This window comes from Olea europaea, chromosome 12 (genome assembly GCF_002742605.1).
Source record: "Olea europaea var. sylvestris chromosome 12, O_europaea_v1, whole genome shotgun sequence".
NCBI lineage: Eukaryota > Viridiplantae > Streptophyta > Magnoliopsida > Lamiales > Oleaceae > Olea > Olea europaea.
Window position 1 is genome coordinate 26,186,997 of NC_036248.1, and position 18,074 is coordinate 26,205,070.

An 18,074-nucleotide genomic window follows, 5' to 3' on the forward strand; every position below is an offset into this window, starting at 1 on the left:
ACAAGATAACATCATGTAATTATAACCAAAAGTGAAATATTCACATAAGGTCGTAAAATATCATCTTAAAATCATGATATAAATATCAGCTGATAACCACGCTATAATCTCATCACATCAACATACTGAAAAATCCACCAAAAATGTACCATTTCACTAAAATCTGTAATCCGCCCCTCGGGCTGAAAACTTTCGCCACGGGCCTTTGGCCCCTTCGTGAATGAAAGCGAGTCTCAAGACCTCTGATAATCAATTTTAGAATACGGTCAAGGCCCCTCAGTGAACTATATATACACGGTCACGACCCCTTCATCCCCAGTCGACCTTTTAGTGTAGAATAGAATACGGCCAAAGCCCCTCTGCGAACTGGAAGAAGTATATAATCACGGATGCTTTTTTGGTCGATCTCAATATCACGTCTCACACACCAAACGAATCTCAATATCATGTGTCTTATATACCAAGTCCCAAATGTATAATAAATAATCTTTGAAATTCCACATGTATTATAATAAAAGAGATTTCCATAATAATCATGTAATTTGAACACATAATTGCATATAATTACACATACTTTAACAATATATTTAATTTATAAATATTTTAAAAATATTTATATTTTTCCACTTACTGTACTATGTTCGCAAAATCAACCCGGTTGATAAGCTGTTCTGATGTCAGTACTGTCGCGTGAAATACGATATAATTTTTAAATAAACAATAAATTATTTTAAGTAATTTCAATAATTAAATAGGCGATACCCAAACTTAATCATTTCACGTTTAAGGGATTTCTAAAATCTCTTTAATCAATAAAACTATTTTTTCTTTCATCTTACTCAATTTCATAGTTTATTATACTTAACTCTTTCAATAAAATTGAATTTAATCTAACAACTATAAGATTAAACACAACTTGACAATAAGTAACTTTTTACTTACCTTTTAAAATTGAGAAATTCAAGCCTAATAATGTAGACCACTTAATTCCTAACACGTTGACAAAAAATTTCTATTTTTTCTTCTTCTTCCCTTTTCTCTTTTTCTCTTTCTCTTTTTCTCTTTCTTTCTCCTTGTTCTTGTTTCTCTCTGCGTATTGCGGGCATTTGGATTTGTATGAGTTTTGTATGCATCTGAATTGGATTGTTTATATCAATCCAATTCACCGCCTAACCTTTTTTTCTTTTTACTTATATATATATATATATATATATATATAAACAAGGTTTACTAAATTAAGGTATTACAGTTAACCAAAGTGTGGGAAAGGAAAAAAGTCCTTCAATCACGCTTTATGATGGTATGTAAAATCAATACAAACCCGTCATTTGTCATTGTTCTTTTAGACGACAACGACGTTGGCCAACCAATTTGGATACTAATTCGCATACTAAGCTAATATCCATAAGCTTTTGTTTTTTCTCGTTGATAATTTTTTTTCCAATCTGGAGCTTTTATCTGAATGGATGATAGGTAAGATCAAATTCTAGTTCATGGGTTATTATCATAAGATCATCATGTCCGTTTGTAACCATGCAAAGCACTCGTGATGTTGTGCTAGAAATCTTCGACATTAGGTTGAGCCCCAATCTGTACCTAGTGCCTTAAAAAGTCTGGATGGATTTGGACTTCGTCAATATCCTCCATCTCTTGCTCAACCAATTTTCTTGCTTATTGTTGGATCTAGTACATTTGTTCCGGTCAAGACTTTAAAAGCATTCATACAGCAGTCACGTGAAACTCTTTGTTATCCTTTTATTTCTTTAACTCCTCAAGGTACGAAGAAGCTAATGACCTAATGATAGGTTGAAAGGACAGCTTTCATCTCATGTATCCTAAATCTCCCTAGGATAACATTATAGGTCGATGGACACTTCATGACAAGGAACTTAGTATGAAGATTTTAGTGTAGACCAGGAGCATTACCTCTCCTAATGTACATTGACGAATCCTATGAGTGTGATTGTGTTACGTATGATGTTGGATTCTAGGATCAGTATATCTCACAATTTCTCAAGGAAAAGTATATTAGCAGAACTCCCATTATTGATGAGAATCTCTTTTGTAAGAAAGTTAGCAATACATAACAAAATAACCAGAGTATCATGATGAGGATTTTAGAGATTTGATGTCTCATTACTTGTAAAGCTAAGGATAGTGGGATGATCTTCTCCGCTACTTGAAAACTTTCGTGATTCAAAATATCGTCGCAGGAGCAACTATTCAAATATGTCTTTGTGCAGCTAAATGAGTATCCCATTAACGTTCGATGCTCCGGTAATGAAGTTTATCATACGGTCAGCTTTGGAAGAGCTAGTGTATGTACAACTTGTGGTTTATTGTCACATTAGCTATGGAGAGTTAATGTATTCTTTCTTTTCTCTGTTAGGAGGTTAGTAAGTGCCCATGTTTGAGTAGTTCAACAATTTCCAATCGTAGTGTAATACAATCCTCAATTTTGTATCTTTAATCGCCATGAAATTCACACCATTTGGATGTTTCATGCCTGTCATTTGGACTTCTCATCTTTCCTGGCCATTTAATTGTGTTCCCCATGCCTTTTATTGAATTAGTGAGTCTCTAGTAGGTTGCTCTTTTGTTCTTTAGGCCTAATGACATGACTTTATAATGTAACGTTCCTCTCTCCATTACAAAAGCTAACTTTTCTAGATCCTTTGAATGCATTAGGATTTGGTTATATCCCGAGAATACGTCCATAAAGCTGAGTAACTCATGCTCTACTTTGGAGTCGACCAAAGTGTCAATATGTAGGAGAGGAAATGAATCCTTCGTGTATGCCTTATTAAGGTTTGAAAAATAAATACGAACCTGCCATTTGCCATTTTCCTGTTTGACGATGACGACATTGGCCAACCAATCTGGATATTCGACTTTACGTGCTGAGCCAATATCAATAAGCTTTTTTTATTTTATCATTTATATTTTTGTTCATTTCTAGAGCAAGCTTGCATCTCTTTTGTCTAACTGTCTAGTAACTAGGATCGAGCTATAGTTTATAGGTTGTTATCGAAGGATCAATACCTGCATGTCCACATGAAACCATGCAAAGCACTCGTGATGTTGTGCTAGGAATTCAATTATTGCATCCCTGATGTTTGGTGGGAGTGGAGCCCCAATCTGTACTGTGTGCCCGAAAAAGTCCGGATCGTTTGGACTTCATCAAGGTCCTCTATCTTTGGCTTAACCGATTCGCTTGCTTCTTATTGGATTTGGTGTACTTGTTTCAATTGAGACTCGAAAGCATCCTTATAGAAGTTACATGGGAAATTTTTTTTCCTTTGATTTCTTTAATTCCCCAAGTTAAGGGAAAGCGGATAGCCTAGTGATAGGCTGAAGAAACAACTTTTATCTCATGTATCCAAAGTCTCCCCATGATAACTATTAACGGATACAAATCTGTCAACATTGTTAATTGATAAATTAAAGGAATTAGACAGATTATGGAAGATTAATTACATTTCATTGATTTCATTTTCCTAGAATAGATACAAATCTTATGTATATAATTCATTGTAATATTACTCTTTGAACATATCAATATACAGAACCATTTTTACATGGTATCAGAGCACCGATCTTGGTGACTTCATAAACCAAAAAAACCTCCCGCAACCACATCAAATTAAATGGCTGACAGCACAGAAATCATAAATGAGAATTCCACCACCCAACACGGTTCAGAAAATTCGAGCCTCACCATGAATGAGAATCCACTCACTCTACACAGTTCGGATAATCCGAGCCTCATCTTGGTTTCCAAAGTCCTTGAACCACACAACTATGGACAATGGAGTCGAGCCATGCGCATCCGTCTTAGTGCAAAGAATAAGATCGGGTTCATCGACGGATCCATTGAGATGTCGTCACCCACATATAAAACTTTTCATTCTTGGCAATGTTGCAACGACATGGTATTGTCATGGATCTTGAATTCTGTGAGTCCAGACATTGCTTCCAGCGTAATCTACATGGATTCAGCATCGGCCGTATGGAAAGATCTCTATGATCGGTTTTCACTAGGGAATGAATCAAGAATTTACCAAATTCAGCAAGAAATTGTTGAACACCAACAAAATTTAGATTCAATCTCCGTCTACTTCAACAAAAAGAAAGCTTTATGGGATGAACTAGCCTTCTATCAGGAACCATTTACCTGTACATGTGGGGGACTGAAGAAAGTCAATGAAAGAATGGAAAATGAGAGACTTATGCAATTTCTTATGGGATTAAATGAAACCTATGCTACAATTAGAGGAACTATATTGATGATAAGTCCACTGCCGGATACTCGAAAGGCCTTTTCCATAACCCTGCAACATGAATGGCAACTCGACATCGCCTCATGCCATGAAGGAACCAACGGCAATTTTCAAGCCATGGCTGTAAATCAGTCAGGCAAACCATTTAAGGGCAGTAGCTCACGTGAAATCACTTCCTCTCGCACTGGAGAAGCATCCCGAAAGACATCCAAATGCACGTATTGTGATCAAGAGGGACACATGGTGGAGTACTGTTACTAATTGAATGGTTTCCCAGTTGGCCACAAATTTCATGGTAAAAACATCCAGTCGAAGAATAAGAGGGCTACGGCAAATAATTTTGGCATTAGTCAAGAAGATGCTCAAAAAGTGCAGCCAATGAAACAAGAAGGCCCAACCTTCACAACTGAGGAATACAATCAAATTATAGCCATGTTGAACAAAATGAATGGTAATGCCTTTGCAAATGCCACAGGTAAACAAAATTTGCCCACAACTTTATATTGGCTTATAGATAGTGGAGCCACAGATCATATCTGTCATTTACAACCTATAAATCCAATTCATCAACATGATTTCTTGAACTTACCTGATGGTAGAACAGCACCAATTAATTCTATTGGTTCCTACCAATTATCTAAAGAATTGAAACTTGATGGAGTGTTACATGTGCCAAAATTCAGGGTGAATTTATTGTCCATAAGGAAACTTACTAAAGCGTTGAATTTCACAGTAACTTTATTTTTGATTTTTTATGTTATTCAGGACGTGGACAAGAAGAGGATGATTGGCCTGGGCAAGCAATATAACGGCCTTTACTACCTTTCATCACATCAAAATCCGCACCTTACACCTCACGTCAACAATGTCTCTAGTCTTTGGCATCAATGACTTGGGCATCCATCCACCACACCCCCACCAAGTATTGTCCAAATCCATACCTGAAATAAGTTTTGATAACAAACATGTATGCGAGGTTTGCCCATTAGCAAAGCAAACTCGTTTACATTTTCCTTCTAGTTCAATTTCATCATTTGCACCTTTTGATTTACTCCATTGCGATATATGGGGACCTAATAAAATAAATTCTCATTCTGGAGCAAAATTTTTTCTTACTATTGTAGACGATTTTTCATGCTTTACATGGGTTCATCTTATGACTTTTAAATCTAAAGCACAATCTTTATTGCGATCATTTTTCACATGGGTTGAAACTCAATTTAATTGTGGGATTAATGCATTTCGTTCTGATAATGGAGCTGAATTTTTATCAAAGCAACCTTATTTCAATGATCATAGCATAACTTTCCATCGCACATGCCCTTACACTCCTCAACAAACAGAGTTGTTGAAAGAAAACACCGTCACCTTTTGAATGTCGCTCGAGCCCTTCGTTTCCAAGCAAACTTACCATTAAAATATTGGGGAAAAAGCATACAAACGGCATGCTATCTCATTAACCAACTACCAACACCATTATTGTCTCTCAAAACCCCATACGAAATTCTTCATGGTAAACCACCCTCATACTCACACATTCGAGCATTTGGTTGCCTCTGTTATGCTACTAACCCCAATCCTAAGCATAAATTTGACACTCGAGCAAAACGGTGCATATGTCTTAGCTACCTACAGGGACAAAAAGGATATAAAGTCCTTGACCTTGACACTCATCACATATATTCCCCACGAGATGTCCTTTTTCATGAGCACACATTTCCTTTTACCCATAAACTCACTAAAAAACCAAGATGATGAACCTGTGCTTCCCAACTCCCTCATTTTACACCTATCTATGGAATTGAACCCAACACATAACCCCACTCATGACACTCCAGAACCTATCAACTCAATCCCCTTACCAGATTTTAACACTTCACTGACCCCTCCACCAGATACTCAACACACTCAAGGTCTCACATCACAACCTCACTCGGACCAGATTACGGAAACCACACACTCTCCACCACCACCTCCTTTATGTCGTTCAGAACGACTCACCAAACCTCCATCCAAATTCCAAGACTTCCAAACATACCATGCTGCTCTCCTCACTCCCAGGCCAGTCTCCTCTACGGTCCACACACGATATCCCTTGCAACGGTATATTTCATATTCATCTCTTTCCAATTGTCATCAGAAATTTGTGTACAACATCTCTCACTTGGTTGAAGCAGTATCTTATGAGCAAGTTTGTTCTGATCCTAAATGGGTTGATGCTATGCAAGCTGAAATCCGAGCACTTGAGGAAAACAATACATGGACCATGGTGCCTCTACCTGTTGGTCACCATCCCATTGGTTGCAAGTGGATCTACAAAATCAAATATCACTCAGATGGCTCTCTTGAACAATATAAAGCTTAGCTTTTTGCCAAGGGCTTCACACAATGTGAGGGCATAGATTACAAGGAAAATTTTGCTCCCGTTGCCAAACTCATTATTGTCCGTTGCCTCTTAGCTGTTGCTGCTGTTCGAAATTGACATCTTTACCAAATGGATGTTCAAAATGCTTTCCTCCATGGTGATTTGATTGAGGAAGTCCTGGATTTAGTCGACAGGGGAGAATAATGTATGTCGACTCAACAAATCTTTATATGGATTGAAGCAGGCATCTCGAAGCTGGTTTCACAAGTTCTCTTCATCCATTGCCAACATTGGGTTCAATTAGTCGAAAGTCGATTATTCCTTATTTGTGAAGGTTAAAAACACATTTTATACTGCCATTTTACTTTATGTCGATGACATGATCATTGCAGGGAATGATGAGGCAGCCATATGTGATCTTAAACATTTTCTCAACACTTACTTCAAAATCAAAGACCTCGGACCATTAAAATACTTTCTAGGAGTTGTGGTTGCACGATCCAGGTCAGGCATCACCATTTGTCAAAGAAAATACACTCTAGACCTGCTGGAAGAGGCCGGCTTACTTGGTGCAAAACCTGCAAAATTCCCAATGGAGCAGACCTTGAAACTTAATCCAATGGATGGTGATGTTTTTCATGATCCAACGCGATATCACCGATTTGTTGGGAAGTTGATTTATCTAACAATCACGCGATCGAAAATCACATACTCAATTGTTACTCTCAGTCAATTCATGTAGCTTCCAAGAAGACCTCACCTTAATGCAGTTCTTTGCCTCATTTGTTACTTGAAAAATGCACCAGGTCAAGGCCTCCTTTTTCCCACACATAGTTCTTTAAAACTCATGGCTTATTGTGATACTGATTGGGCTGGTTGCTAGGCTACAAGAAGGTCAGTTACTGGTTATTGTGTGTTCTTGGAAAGTTCCTTGATTTCTTGGAAAAGCAAAAAAGCAACCCACTGTGTCACGGTCATCTGCCAAAGCAGAATATCGTGCAATGGCAGCCATCACTGGTGAACTTACTTGGCTGAGATATCTTTTAAGTGACGTGCACATTGAACACCCTGAACCAGCCAAACTATTTTGCGATAACCAAGCAGCAATTCACATTGCAGGGAATCCAATATTCCACAAGCGTACAAAGTACATAGAATTGGATTGTCATACTGTTCGAGAAAAGATACAAAGAGGAGAAGTTAGAACCACACATGTACACACCGGACAACAAATTGCGGACATTTTTACGAAACCATTGGAACAAGCGACTTTTCATTCTCATGTCAGCAAGTTTGGTGTGATAGACATCTACACTCCAACTTGAGGGGGAGTATTAATGGATACAAATCTGTCAACATTGTTAATTGATAAATTAAAGGAATTAGACAGATTATGGAAGATTAATTACATTTTACTGATTTCATTTTCCTAGAATAGATACAAATCTTATGTATATAATTTCTTGTAATATTACTCTTTGAACATATCAATATGTAGAACCATTTTTACAATAACGTTATAGGCCGATGGACACTCCATGACAAGGAACTTGGTGTGAAGATTTACTCCTTCAATGTAGACCATGAGCTTCATCTCTTCTAAGGTAATTTTGTGTTCATCGTTGAATCCAATGAGAATGGTTATGTTGCATACGATGCTTGATTCTAAGATCTGCATCTCTCTCAATATCTCAAGGAAAAGTGTATTAGCATAACTTTTATTGTCAATGAAAGTCCTTTTCATAAGACAGTTAGCGATAGATAATGAATTAACCAAAACATCGTGATAGGGGTTTTGGAGATTTGATGTCTCATTATTTGTAAAGCTGAGAATAGTGGGATAAACTTCTCTGCTACTTGAAAACTTTCATGATTCAAATTGCGTCGTCTATGCAACTATTCAAATGTGTCTTCGTGCAGCTGAATGAGTAATCCGACAACCTCCAATCTTCCAGTGATGAAGTTTGTCATTCGATCAAGCATTAGAGGAATTGGAAAATGTATTGTTTGTGGTTCGTTGTTGTGTTGATTATGAAGAGATAATGCATTCTTTCTTTCTCTCTGTTAGGAGATTGGTGAGGTGCCTACGTTTGAGTAGATTAGTAACTTCCAATCGTAGGGCAATACAATCCTCAGTTTTGTGTCCGTGATTGCCATGAAATTCAAACCATTTGGATGTGCACTCTTATCGTCTAACTTTTCGTCTTTCTTGGCCATTTAATTGTGTTTCCTATGCCTTTCTTTACAATTACAGTAAAATTTTGAAGTCATATTCAAGTATCATTAGCATGTCTAAGAATGGTTTGGGCATTCCAATGGCTTTCGATTGTCCATTCTTACCATGATTTTGTGGCTTAGTATTAGGTAGGGTCGTTTCCTCACCTTTCCTCCCTCTAGATACTTCTGGGTTCTTTGTGCCCGACGGGTAGGTAGCTGACTGTGTTGGCCTTGTCCTCTTGCCACTTGATTTGAGCCCATGGTTTTGCTAACACATCTTCTATCGTTTTTCAAGGGTACTTAGTTAACACTTTGTAGAGGTCTGAGTAAGGTTTTAACCCTTCTTTGAATGCAGATATTGGTGTGTGCGTGTTGAAATTCAGAAATAAAACTTTTTCCTTGTTGAATCATCCCACAAAATTGCGAAAACTTTCCCCTATTCGTTGTACAACCGTATAGAGATCGTCCAAATACTTTTCGAGCTTTCTGCTGCTTATGAATTGCTTTACATAAATGTCTTTTAATTGTGCAAGAAATGATATTGAGTATGTGAGAAATGGAGAAGAAGCAGGGAAGGCGCCTAGGCGCCCAACCGAGGCAGAAACTTGGCGCCTAGGAGCCCCCGATGCAGAAAGGGGCAGAAACTTGGCGCCTAGGCGCCACTCAGGTGCCCGATCCAGCTATTTATATAGCTGATTTTTTCCCTTTCTTGCATCCGATTTTTTAGAGAGAAAATAGAAGAGAGGGCTTGGAGAGAATTTAACAAGAAAGAGGTTATTCTTCTTGGGTATAAATTCAAAGCTATTTTTCTTTCTTGGGGATTAACTTGAGGCTTGTTCAAGTAATCCAAACCCATTGTTCATCATATATATTGAAAATCATTTCTTCTCCAATTTTCTTATCTTTTCTTTTCATCTTCAAGTGGTTGGGATTTTCACATTGCAAGTTTGTTTGTTCTTGGGCAATATTGGGAAGTGCTTCTTCCCAACAATTTGGTATCAGAGCTTCTTCTTAAATCAGGGTGCTTAAGCTCCGATTTTTGGTGGGTGGCTTGAACTTTGTTGTGCACACAAGGTGTTTGTGAAAATTTTCAAGTGAACTTTGTTGTTTTATTTCCGGTAAACAAGTAGATAAATTATGTCTACTAGAGGAACGGTGAAGATTGGGAAGTATGAGATAGAGAAATTCAATAGGAAGAATGACTTCTCATATTGGAGAATGCAAGTGAGAAATTTGTTAATTTCTCAAAAGTTGCACAAGGCATTGGCGGGAAAGGAGAAGAAGCACATAGATATGTCTGACGAGGATTGGGAAGATCTAGATCTTGAGGCACGAGCGTCTATCATTCTATGCCTTGAAAGAGATGTTGCTTTCTTGGTTGATGGTAAGGAAACGGCGACGGAGGTGTGGACAAAGTTGGAGGCGAACTTCATGACGAGACTCCAATAAATCGGATATATTTGAAGTCCAAATTGTATACTTGCAAGATGGATGAAGGTACACCAATCCGGGAGTACGTCAACAAGTTTGATAGGTGCATATCGGACTTGAAGGACATTGATGTGAAAGTAGATGATGAGGATCAAGCACATCTACTACTTCTTTCATTGCCAAAGTCTTACGAGAACCTAGTACAAACATTGATGCTTGTGGGTGATAAACTTGTGATGGAGGACACTAGAACGTCACTTCTAGTGGATGATCTTCGAAAGATTGTAACTAGTGGCATATCTACCATTGGTAACAAGGAGCAAGCTCAAGGATTGTTTGTAAGAGGTAAAAGCAATGTGTGACCAAAGGGCAAGGGAGAAAAATCTAGATCAAGTTCTAGACCTCTTGCGGAAAGGCTTTGTTTCAAATGCGGCGAGCTTGGGCATTTCAAGGCGAATTGTACTAACAAAAGGGGTTGGAAGAAGAACAATAAGAACAACAACAACGGAAAGGTGCAAGTCAAGCAAGAGGTTAGCTATGCCTCGGAAGGAGGGGAAAGCGATGAGTGCTACACCATCTCTTGTGATGAAGAATTCTCCGGTAAGTGGATTCTTGACTCTGGATGCTCTTACCATATGTGTCCAAACAGGAAGTGGTTTACTACCTATAGAAGCACTGATGGTGGAACCGTGTTGATGGGTAATAACCATTCCTGTAAAACGGTGGGGCTCGGTTCAATTAGAATCAAGATGTATGATGAAGTGGTTAGAGCATTGATGGATGTTAGACATGTTCCTGATTTGCGGAAGAACCTTATCTCTGTTGGTACTTTAGACTCCGGTGGTTGCAAGATTGTAACATGGAATGGAGTAAAGAAGGTTGTTCGTGGTTCTTTGATTGTGATGAAGGGTATTCGTGAAGACAATCTCTATGCTCTTCAGGGTACTACAATTACTGAAGATGTAGCGGTTGGAACAAGTGGAAGTGGTGGAGACCCATGTGAGTGCACTCGGCTATAGCATAGGAGGCTTGGGCATATGTCTGAAAAGGAGCTAGATCTGCTAGTCAAGAAAGGTTTGCTAAAGAACTTGAAGAAGCCTTGCATGGATTTCTGCGAGCATTGCGTGTACGGTAAAGTACACCGAGTTCAGTTCCAGCCAAGCAAACATAGAAGTAGAAGTATTCTAGACTATGTGCACACGGATGTATGGGGTCCGGCTTCTGTCACTTCCAAAGACGGTTCCAGGTATTTTGTCACATTTGTTGATGATTATTCTAGATATGCTTGGATTTATTTTTTGAAGCATAAGAATGAGGTATTCGACACTTTCAAGAAGTGGAAAGCAATGGTTGAAAACAGAACAGGAAAGAAATTGAAGACACTGCGATTTGATAACGGTACTGAGTATACACATGGTGCTTTCAAGGAGTTCTATGGTAAGGAAGGAATTGCGAGACACTGGACAGTTAGGAATACACCGCAATAGAATGGGGTCGCAGAAAGACTGAATCGCACATTTTGAGATAAATCGATGTGTATGCGATCCTATGCTAGTTTGGGCAGAGAATGGTAGGCAGAGTCGGTTGCAAATGCTTGCTACATAGTGAACCGATCTCCACATTCAAAGTTAGATGGAGAAGTACCTTACAGGGTATTGACAGAAGAACATGCAGATTATGAGAAACTCAGAATATTCGGATGCACAGCCTACTATCACGTCAACGAGGGAAAGCTTGATGCGAGGGCCAAGAAGGCTATATTCTTGGGGTATGTGGCAGGTGTAAAAGGCTATCGCCTATGGTGTGTAGAGGATTCTAAGTTCATAATCAGCAGAGATGTTACTTTTGATGAGAACTCCATGATAGCTTTGTTGAAAGCTACAGTGCCCGGTGGTGATGATGTTGAGACTACAAAGTCTCAAGTTGTTGAAATAGACCCTAGAGATCAACCTGGTTCTAGTCATGTTCAAAAGGAGATTCATGCAGACACTCAAGATGAGAGTGATGATGAGCTTGAACAAGAGGCGGTTCAGCAAGAGAATGTACAGGCACAGCAACAACAACAGCTTGCAGATAACTTGGCTTCCTCTAGGCCATGGCGTACTTACAAGCAAGTTCTAAAGTTGGGGTCAAACGAGCCTTTGAGGCACTATGGGCAGACAAATTTGGTTGAGTATGTATTCTCGGTGGAGGATGATGAGCCTGCCACTTTCAAGGAAGCTATTTTAAACAACAATAGTGAGAGTTGGTTGGCAGCGATGGAAGAAGAGATGGAATCACTTCACAAGAACCAAACATGGAAGGTTGTCCCATTGCCCATAGGTAAGAAAGCTATTGGTTGCAAGTGGTTGTACAAAAAGAAAGAGGATCCTACCAAGCTCGGTGGTACAAGATTCAAAGCAAGGTTAGTGGCTAAGGGATTTGCACAAAGAGAGGGAGTTGACTACAATGAGATCTTTTCTCTGGTGGTCAAGCATACTTCCATTCGGGTGCTATTGAGTATTGTTGTTCATCATGATCTTGAGCTGGAACAACTCGATGTCAAAATCGCCTTCTTGCACGGGGACTTGGATGAGGAAATCTATATGCATCAACCTGAGGGCTACAAGGTTGAGGATAACGAACGTCAGGTATGTTGCTTGAGAAAATCACTATATGTATTGAAACAATCTCCTCGGCAGTGGTATAAGCGATTTGACTCCTTCATGCTAAAGCATGATTTCTCCAGAATTGAGTATAACTATTGTGTTTATATTCGAAAACTTCGGGGAGGTAACTATATCTATCTTCTTTTGTATGTGGATGACATGCTTATCACTTCGAAAAGCAAGGTGGAGATAGATAGGTTGAAATCTCAACTTGGTAAAGAGTTTGAAATGAAGGATATGGGGGCTGCTAGGAAAATACTGGGTATGGAGATTAAAAGAGAGAGGACGAATCGGCGAATGTTCTTAAGTCAGAAAGGCTACATTGAGCGGGTTATTGCTAGGTTCGGGTTGCAAGGTGCAAAGTCAGTGGTGACTCCATTGGCTCCACATTTTAGGCTCTCTGGTAAACAATCTCCTATTACAGCAGAAGAAAAGGTACGCATAGATCGTATACCTTATGCTAGTGCAGTTGGCAATTTGATGTATGCCATGGTGTGTACACGCCCAGATATTTCACAGGCGGTTAGTGTGGTCAGTAGATTCATGGCGAATTCGGGGAAGGCACACTGGAAAGCTATGAAGTGGATCCTGAGGTACTTAAAAGGTACCGCGGATACAGGTTTGTGTTTTGGTGGAGATGCATGTCATATAAGTGGGTTTGTGGACTCGAATTATGCAGGTGATCTAGATAGACGACGATCTACTACTGGATATGTGTTTTGCATACATGGTGCCCCAGTTAGTTGGCGATCGATGTTACAGGCTACGATGGCTCTTTCTACTACAGAGGCCGAGTATATGGCCATGGCAGAGGGAGTGAAGGAAGCATTGTGGTTGAGGGGTCTTCTAGATGATTTGGGGATTGAGCGAGATTGTGTGGACTTGTGGTGTGATAGCCAGAGTGCGATTCACTTGGCTAAGAATTAGGTTCATCATGCTCGAACCAAGCGTATCAACGTCAGGTATCATTTTGTGCGTGATGTTATAGAGGAATGTGATATTTCTCTCTTGAAGGTACACACAAATGAGAACCCAGCAAACATGTTAACCAAAGTGGTAACGGGTAGCAAGTTTCAGCATTGCTTGGACTTGCTTCACATTAGTCCGTGCTGATATACCCGAGTGGGCATGGCCCTTCAGGGTGGGGTTGAAATGAGGTGAAGAGTATATGAAAGTGGAGGTGAACTACGAAGGCTTGATCCCGAGTTTTGGGTATGTAGGCAACCATGGTTTGAATGGTGCAGCCGAGTTTGGCGCTCGCTGCTTCTTCTTGTGTTCGTCCAAAATTTGAGGTCTATCAAATGATGTACGAGGTGGAGAATTGTGAGAAATGGAGAAGAAGCAGGGAAGGCGCCTAGGCGCCCAACCGATGCAGACCGAGGCAGAAACTTGGCGCCTAGGTGCCCCCGATGCAGAAAGGGGCAGAAACTTGGCGCCTAGGCGCCCGATCCAACTATTTATATAGCTGATTTTTTCCCTTTCTTGCATCCGATTTTTTAGAGAGAAAATAGAAGAGAGGGCTTGGAGAGAATTTAACAAGAAAGAGATTGTTCTTCTTGGATATAAATTCAAAGCTATTTTTCTTTCTTGGGGATTAGCTTGAGGCTTGTTCAAGTAATCCAAATCCATTGTTCATCATATATATTGAAAATCATTTCTTCTCCAATTTTCTTATCTTTTCTTTTCATTTTCAAGTGGTTGGGATTTTCAAATTGCAAGTTTGTTTGTTCTTAGGCAATATTGGGAAGTGCTTCTTCCCAACAGAGTAGTTAGTTAAATTGGTATAAAACTATAAAGATAGCCCTATCATAGTCGAATCCTTTGTACATGCATGCTTTTCGAACATCACAGGTATTGTAGCTATAACTTTTTTTTATTTATATTGGGCATGGTACCATCATACATCTTCATATTGGGAAAGTTAAATTTTCTGACATTTCAACTAGAGCTATTGAATCGACAAATGGTGAGTTCGCCAAACTGTTTGTTGAGCTTTTCTTGTCGGTGTAGGTACAATTGGAATCAATTAATCGTGGCCTCTATCATAGCGAAGCGTTGATTGAATCTGATTTAGGTTAGTGCTCTTTGTCGTGCGAAAAGTCCCTATTTTGGTAATGCATATTTGTGATTTTTGGTTATACTTCCTTTACAGTCAGTAGGTCGTTAAGTGGTAATTCGTCCTTTATGTCCATTCTGACATTGTTAGGATTGACATCCGATCTTCATGTACCAAGTTTGTCAACTTCAGCGTGTCAAGCAATTGTATAGATCTCATTGGGGTACGAAATTGGATATGAGGCTTAACCAAAAATGACGATGAAGCAGTAGAGAGCTCTCCAATCCTCTAATTAAGTTCAGTGTTTTCTGCTTCTAGCTGGAATTTCTTGTTGGTTTAGGCCATCTGGGAAGTAATTTGATCAAATATGGCTACTAACTCTGATGATGATGGAGATTTCGCGATCACAATCAAAATATTTGTTAATGGATTGTTCGTTGTACTGGAAATCACTGGAGCCCCATGGTGGGTGCCAAAATATAGATGCCCAAATCTACAATCGATTTGAAATGTGGGCAGGATGATATTTATGATCGAAATGATGAAATATTGGTAGTGTCAGAATGGTTAGATGATAAAATTGCAATTGGTAGAAGATAAAAATAGTAGTAATGGCGATAAGATATCTTAGTTGGATGAATATTGAGGAAGCTTTATAGACTCAATAATCAACTGTTCCTATTTATAGGACTTGCGAAGGTATTTGTTCCATAAATCAGAGCACGTAGAGAAAAGATAAATTGATTAATCAGGACAATAGGTTTTTGAGTCTTGAAAGACTCGGCTAACTTTAGCATAACAGTTTGAAAGAGTGCTCCCTTTGTCACTCGTGGTAAGACTTGGTATTATTCTTTGCTCAAGACTCCTACTGAGTTGCATATTGAGAAGCTTATCCTTAGATTTCATGTGGTATCATATGATAGGCAGGACAAAAAGTAAGACCAATAAGTCTAGATGGGTCAAGGATGAGCATGATTTGTATACGTACATTTGGGTCGGGGAACACCCAGTATACATGGATTGTGTGAGAGCCCAATGGACGATTTGGACCACGACAAAAGTAACAATAGAAAAAGTTTGTAAAGCGATAGTGATAGCTAAACTAGTTGTTGCATTTTCATTTACTCTATGCCAAAAACAATAGATTTCCAATGCCTACGATATGGATTTAAGAGTTTTTCTATCCTCCAAAAACCATTAATATTTTCAATGACTAATCTTTTACTTTTACATTTTTTTTACGGGGAATTTGGCCATTTGGCCCAACTAATCAATGTATTTGATGAAATTGTCTTTGACAATAATAAAAACACTAGAGCCTCTTTATAGTCATAATGTTGAGACCAAACAATCTTAGATACGTATTTTATTTAATCTTACTTTAATGTGACATAGCATATATTATTATTTTTTTTACAATATATTGTAATAATTACTATATAAAGGAATGTTCCTTAAGACGGGGCTAGAAAAATTATAAGTTATTATAATGTGAAGTTTATTCCTATTTATAATTGGCCTGAGTTAAGTCCAGAATCTTTTATAACTACTAATCGCTATCACGTGCATTGTATGAATTTTGTATTTATCGTATTTTTATTAGTGTATGAATTTTAGTTTTTTTGAAAAAATTTTGAAGCAATATCTAAAAATATTTCGATATAAGAAAATAATTGCAAATTATTTTTACAATTGCATAGCAATATGTTACCTAGAAAAAATATGCTTGTATATTTCATGCTTGAATTAGAAATATACAAACTATTTTTCTTGTATTCTTTGATAGTGTTGATATGATTGAATTGAATGTGAAGATTATATTTCTAAATTGTGTGTAATTCAATATTGTAAAATTGAAAAAAACTCTCCGCACAGTGCGGATAAAAAAAAACTCTCCGCACAGTACGAAGAGATGACAAACTAATTCATGGAGTTTATATATACTAAAATTATTATTATTTTTTTAATGTTGTTGACATGATGCGTGTGTGGAAAAATATTTATCAATCACCATAAACAAAATTTTTCACAAAATGCAAAAAAATAAAAATGTATAATAAATTTTCTTATTACGCTAATAAAATTACAATATTTTTTTTTTTTTACAAATAACATAAAAAAATCATTTTTATCTTCAACAAAAAATATATATTTAAAAATTAACAATTTCACAACCACATTTTTTTTTTTTGTTCTCAGAAATACAATTATAAAAAAAAACAATATTGAATTATAACATTTAATACTTAAGAAATTCAATATTAAATAATTTTTATACATTTATAACAAATTATAAATCCATATATGCAACTTACCGTTTTTGCAAGTAACTTACCGTATATACAGTTTACCATATATGCTACCTACCGTATTTGCAACTTACCGTATTTGCAAACAATTTACAGTATTTGCACCTTATCATATATGCAGTGTACGGTATTTGCTAACAACTTACCGTATATGCTACCTACCGTATTTGCAATTTACCGTATATGCTACCTACCGTATTTGCAGCTTACTGTATTTTTATATATCGATTTTTGCACTTATAAATATCGAAAATGCAGAACACCGTACATTTGCTTACCAAACCGAATTTCAAAAAAAAATTCTAGATTTTTATTTTTTCAACATAAACATAAAATATATATTAAATATATATGAAGCACAAAATATAAATGCATATGAATATGGAGCTCAATCTTCAATTTTCCAATATTGAGTTACACAAAATTTAGAAATATAATCTTCACATTCAACTCAATCATACCAACACTATTAAAGAATAGAAGCAAAATAATTTGTATAATTTCGTATATTTCTTATTGAAGTATGAAATACACAAGTATATTTTTTCTAGATGACACAATACTGTTATGCAATTGTAAAAATAATTTGCAATTATTTTCTTATATGATAGAAATATTTCTAGATATTACTGCAAAGACTTTCCGAAAAGTTAAAATTCAGACACTAATAAAAATACGATAAATGCAAAGTTCGTACAACCCACGTGACAGTCATTGTGCTGAGAGTTTTTTTTTTTTTTTTACTTTGAACTGTACAGAGAGTTTGCC

General features: G+C 37.5%; 2 protein-coding genes across 2 annotated transcripts; both read left to right on the plus strand.

Moving 5' to 3' along the window:
• The first annotated feature begins 3,647 nt into the window (after positions 1-3,647).
• Positions 3,648-5,089, plus strand: LOC111406837. Its single transcript, XM_023036205.1, has 3 exons — positions 3,648-4,503; positions 4,558-4,755; positions 5,046-5,089. Exons 1-3 carry the CDS (start codon positions 3,648-3,650, stop codon positions 5,087-5,089), a joined length of 1,098 nt encoding a protein of 365 aa, XP_022891973.1.
• Positions 5,090-6,774: 1,685 nt separating this feature from the next.
• On the plus strand, positions 6,775-7,528 carry LOC111406838 (uncharacterized mitochondrial protein AtMg00810-like). The gene is made up of 4 exons (XM_023036206.1): positions 6,775-6,802; positions 6,890-6,979; positions 7,038-7,276; positions 7,388-7,528. The coding sequence occupies exons 1-4, from the start codon at positions 6,775-6,777 to the stop codon at positions 7,526-7,528; spliced, it is 498 nt and encodes a 165-aa protein (XP_022891974.1).
• The last annotated feature ends 10,546 nt before the right edge of the window (positions 7,529-18,074 follow it).

Excerpts from the sequence above, each read along its gene's own strand:
- LOC111406837 (XM_023036205.1), top strand. The coding sequence starts at position 3,648 with ATGGCTGACAGCACAGAAATCATAAATGAGAATTCCACCACCCAACAC. Across the intron at positions 4,504-4,557 it reads GACATCCAAATGCACGTATT|TTGGCCACAAATTTCATGGT; the intron begins GTGATCAAGAGG and ends ATGGTTTCCCAG. Across the intron at positions 4,756-5,045 it reads TGCCTTTGCAAATGCCACAG|GACGTGGACAAGAAGAGGAT; the intron begins GTAAACAAAATT and ends TATGTTATTCAG.
- LOC111406838 (XM_023036206.1), top strand. The coding sequence starts at position 6,775 with ATGGATGTTCAAAATGCTTTCCTCCATG. Across the intron at positions 6,803-6,889 it reads TCAAAATGCTTTCCTCCATG|GCATCTCGAAGCTGGTTTCA; the intron begins GTGATTTGATTG and ends GGATTGAAGCAG. Across the intron at positions 7,277-7,387 it reads TTAATCCAATGGATGGTGAT|CTTCCAAGAAGACCTCACCT; the intron begins GTTTTTCATGAT and ends CAATTCATGTAG.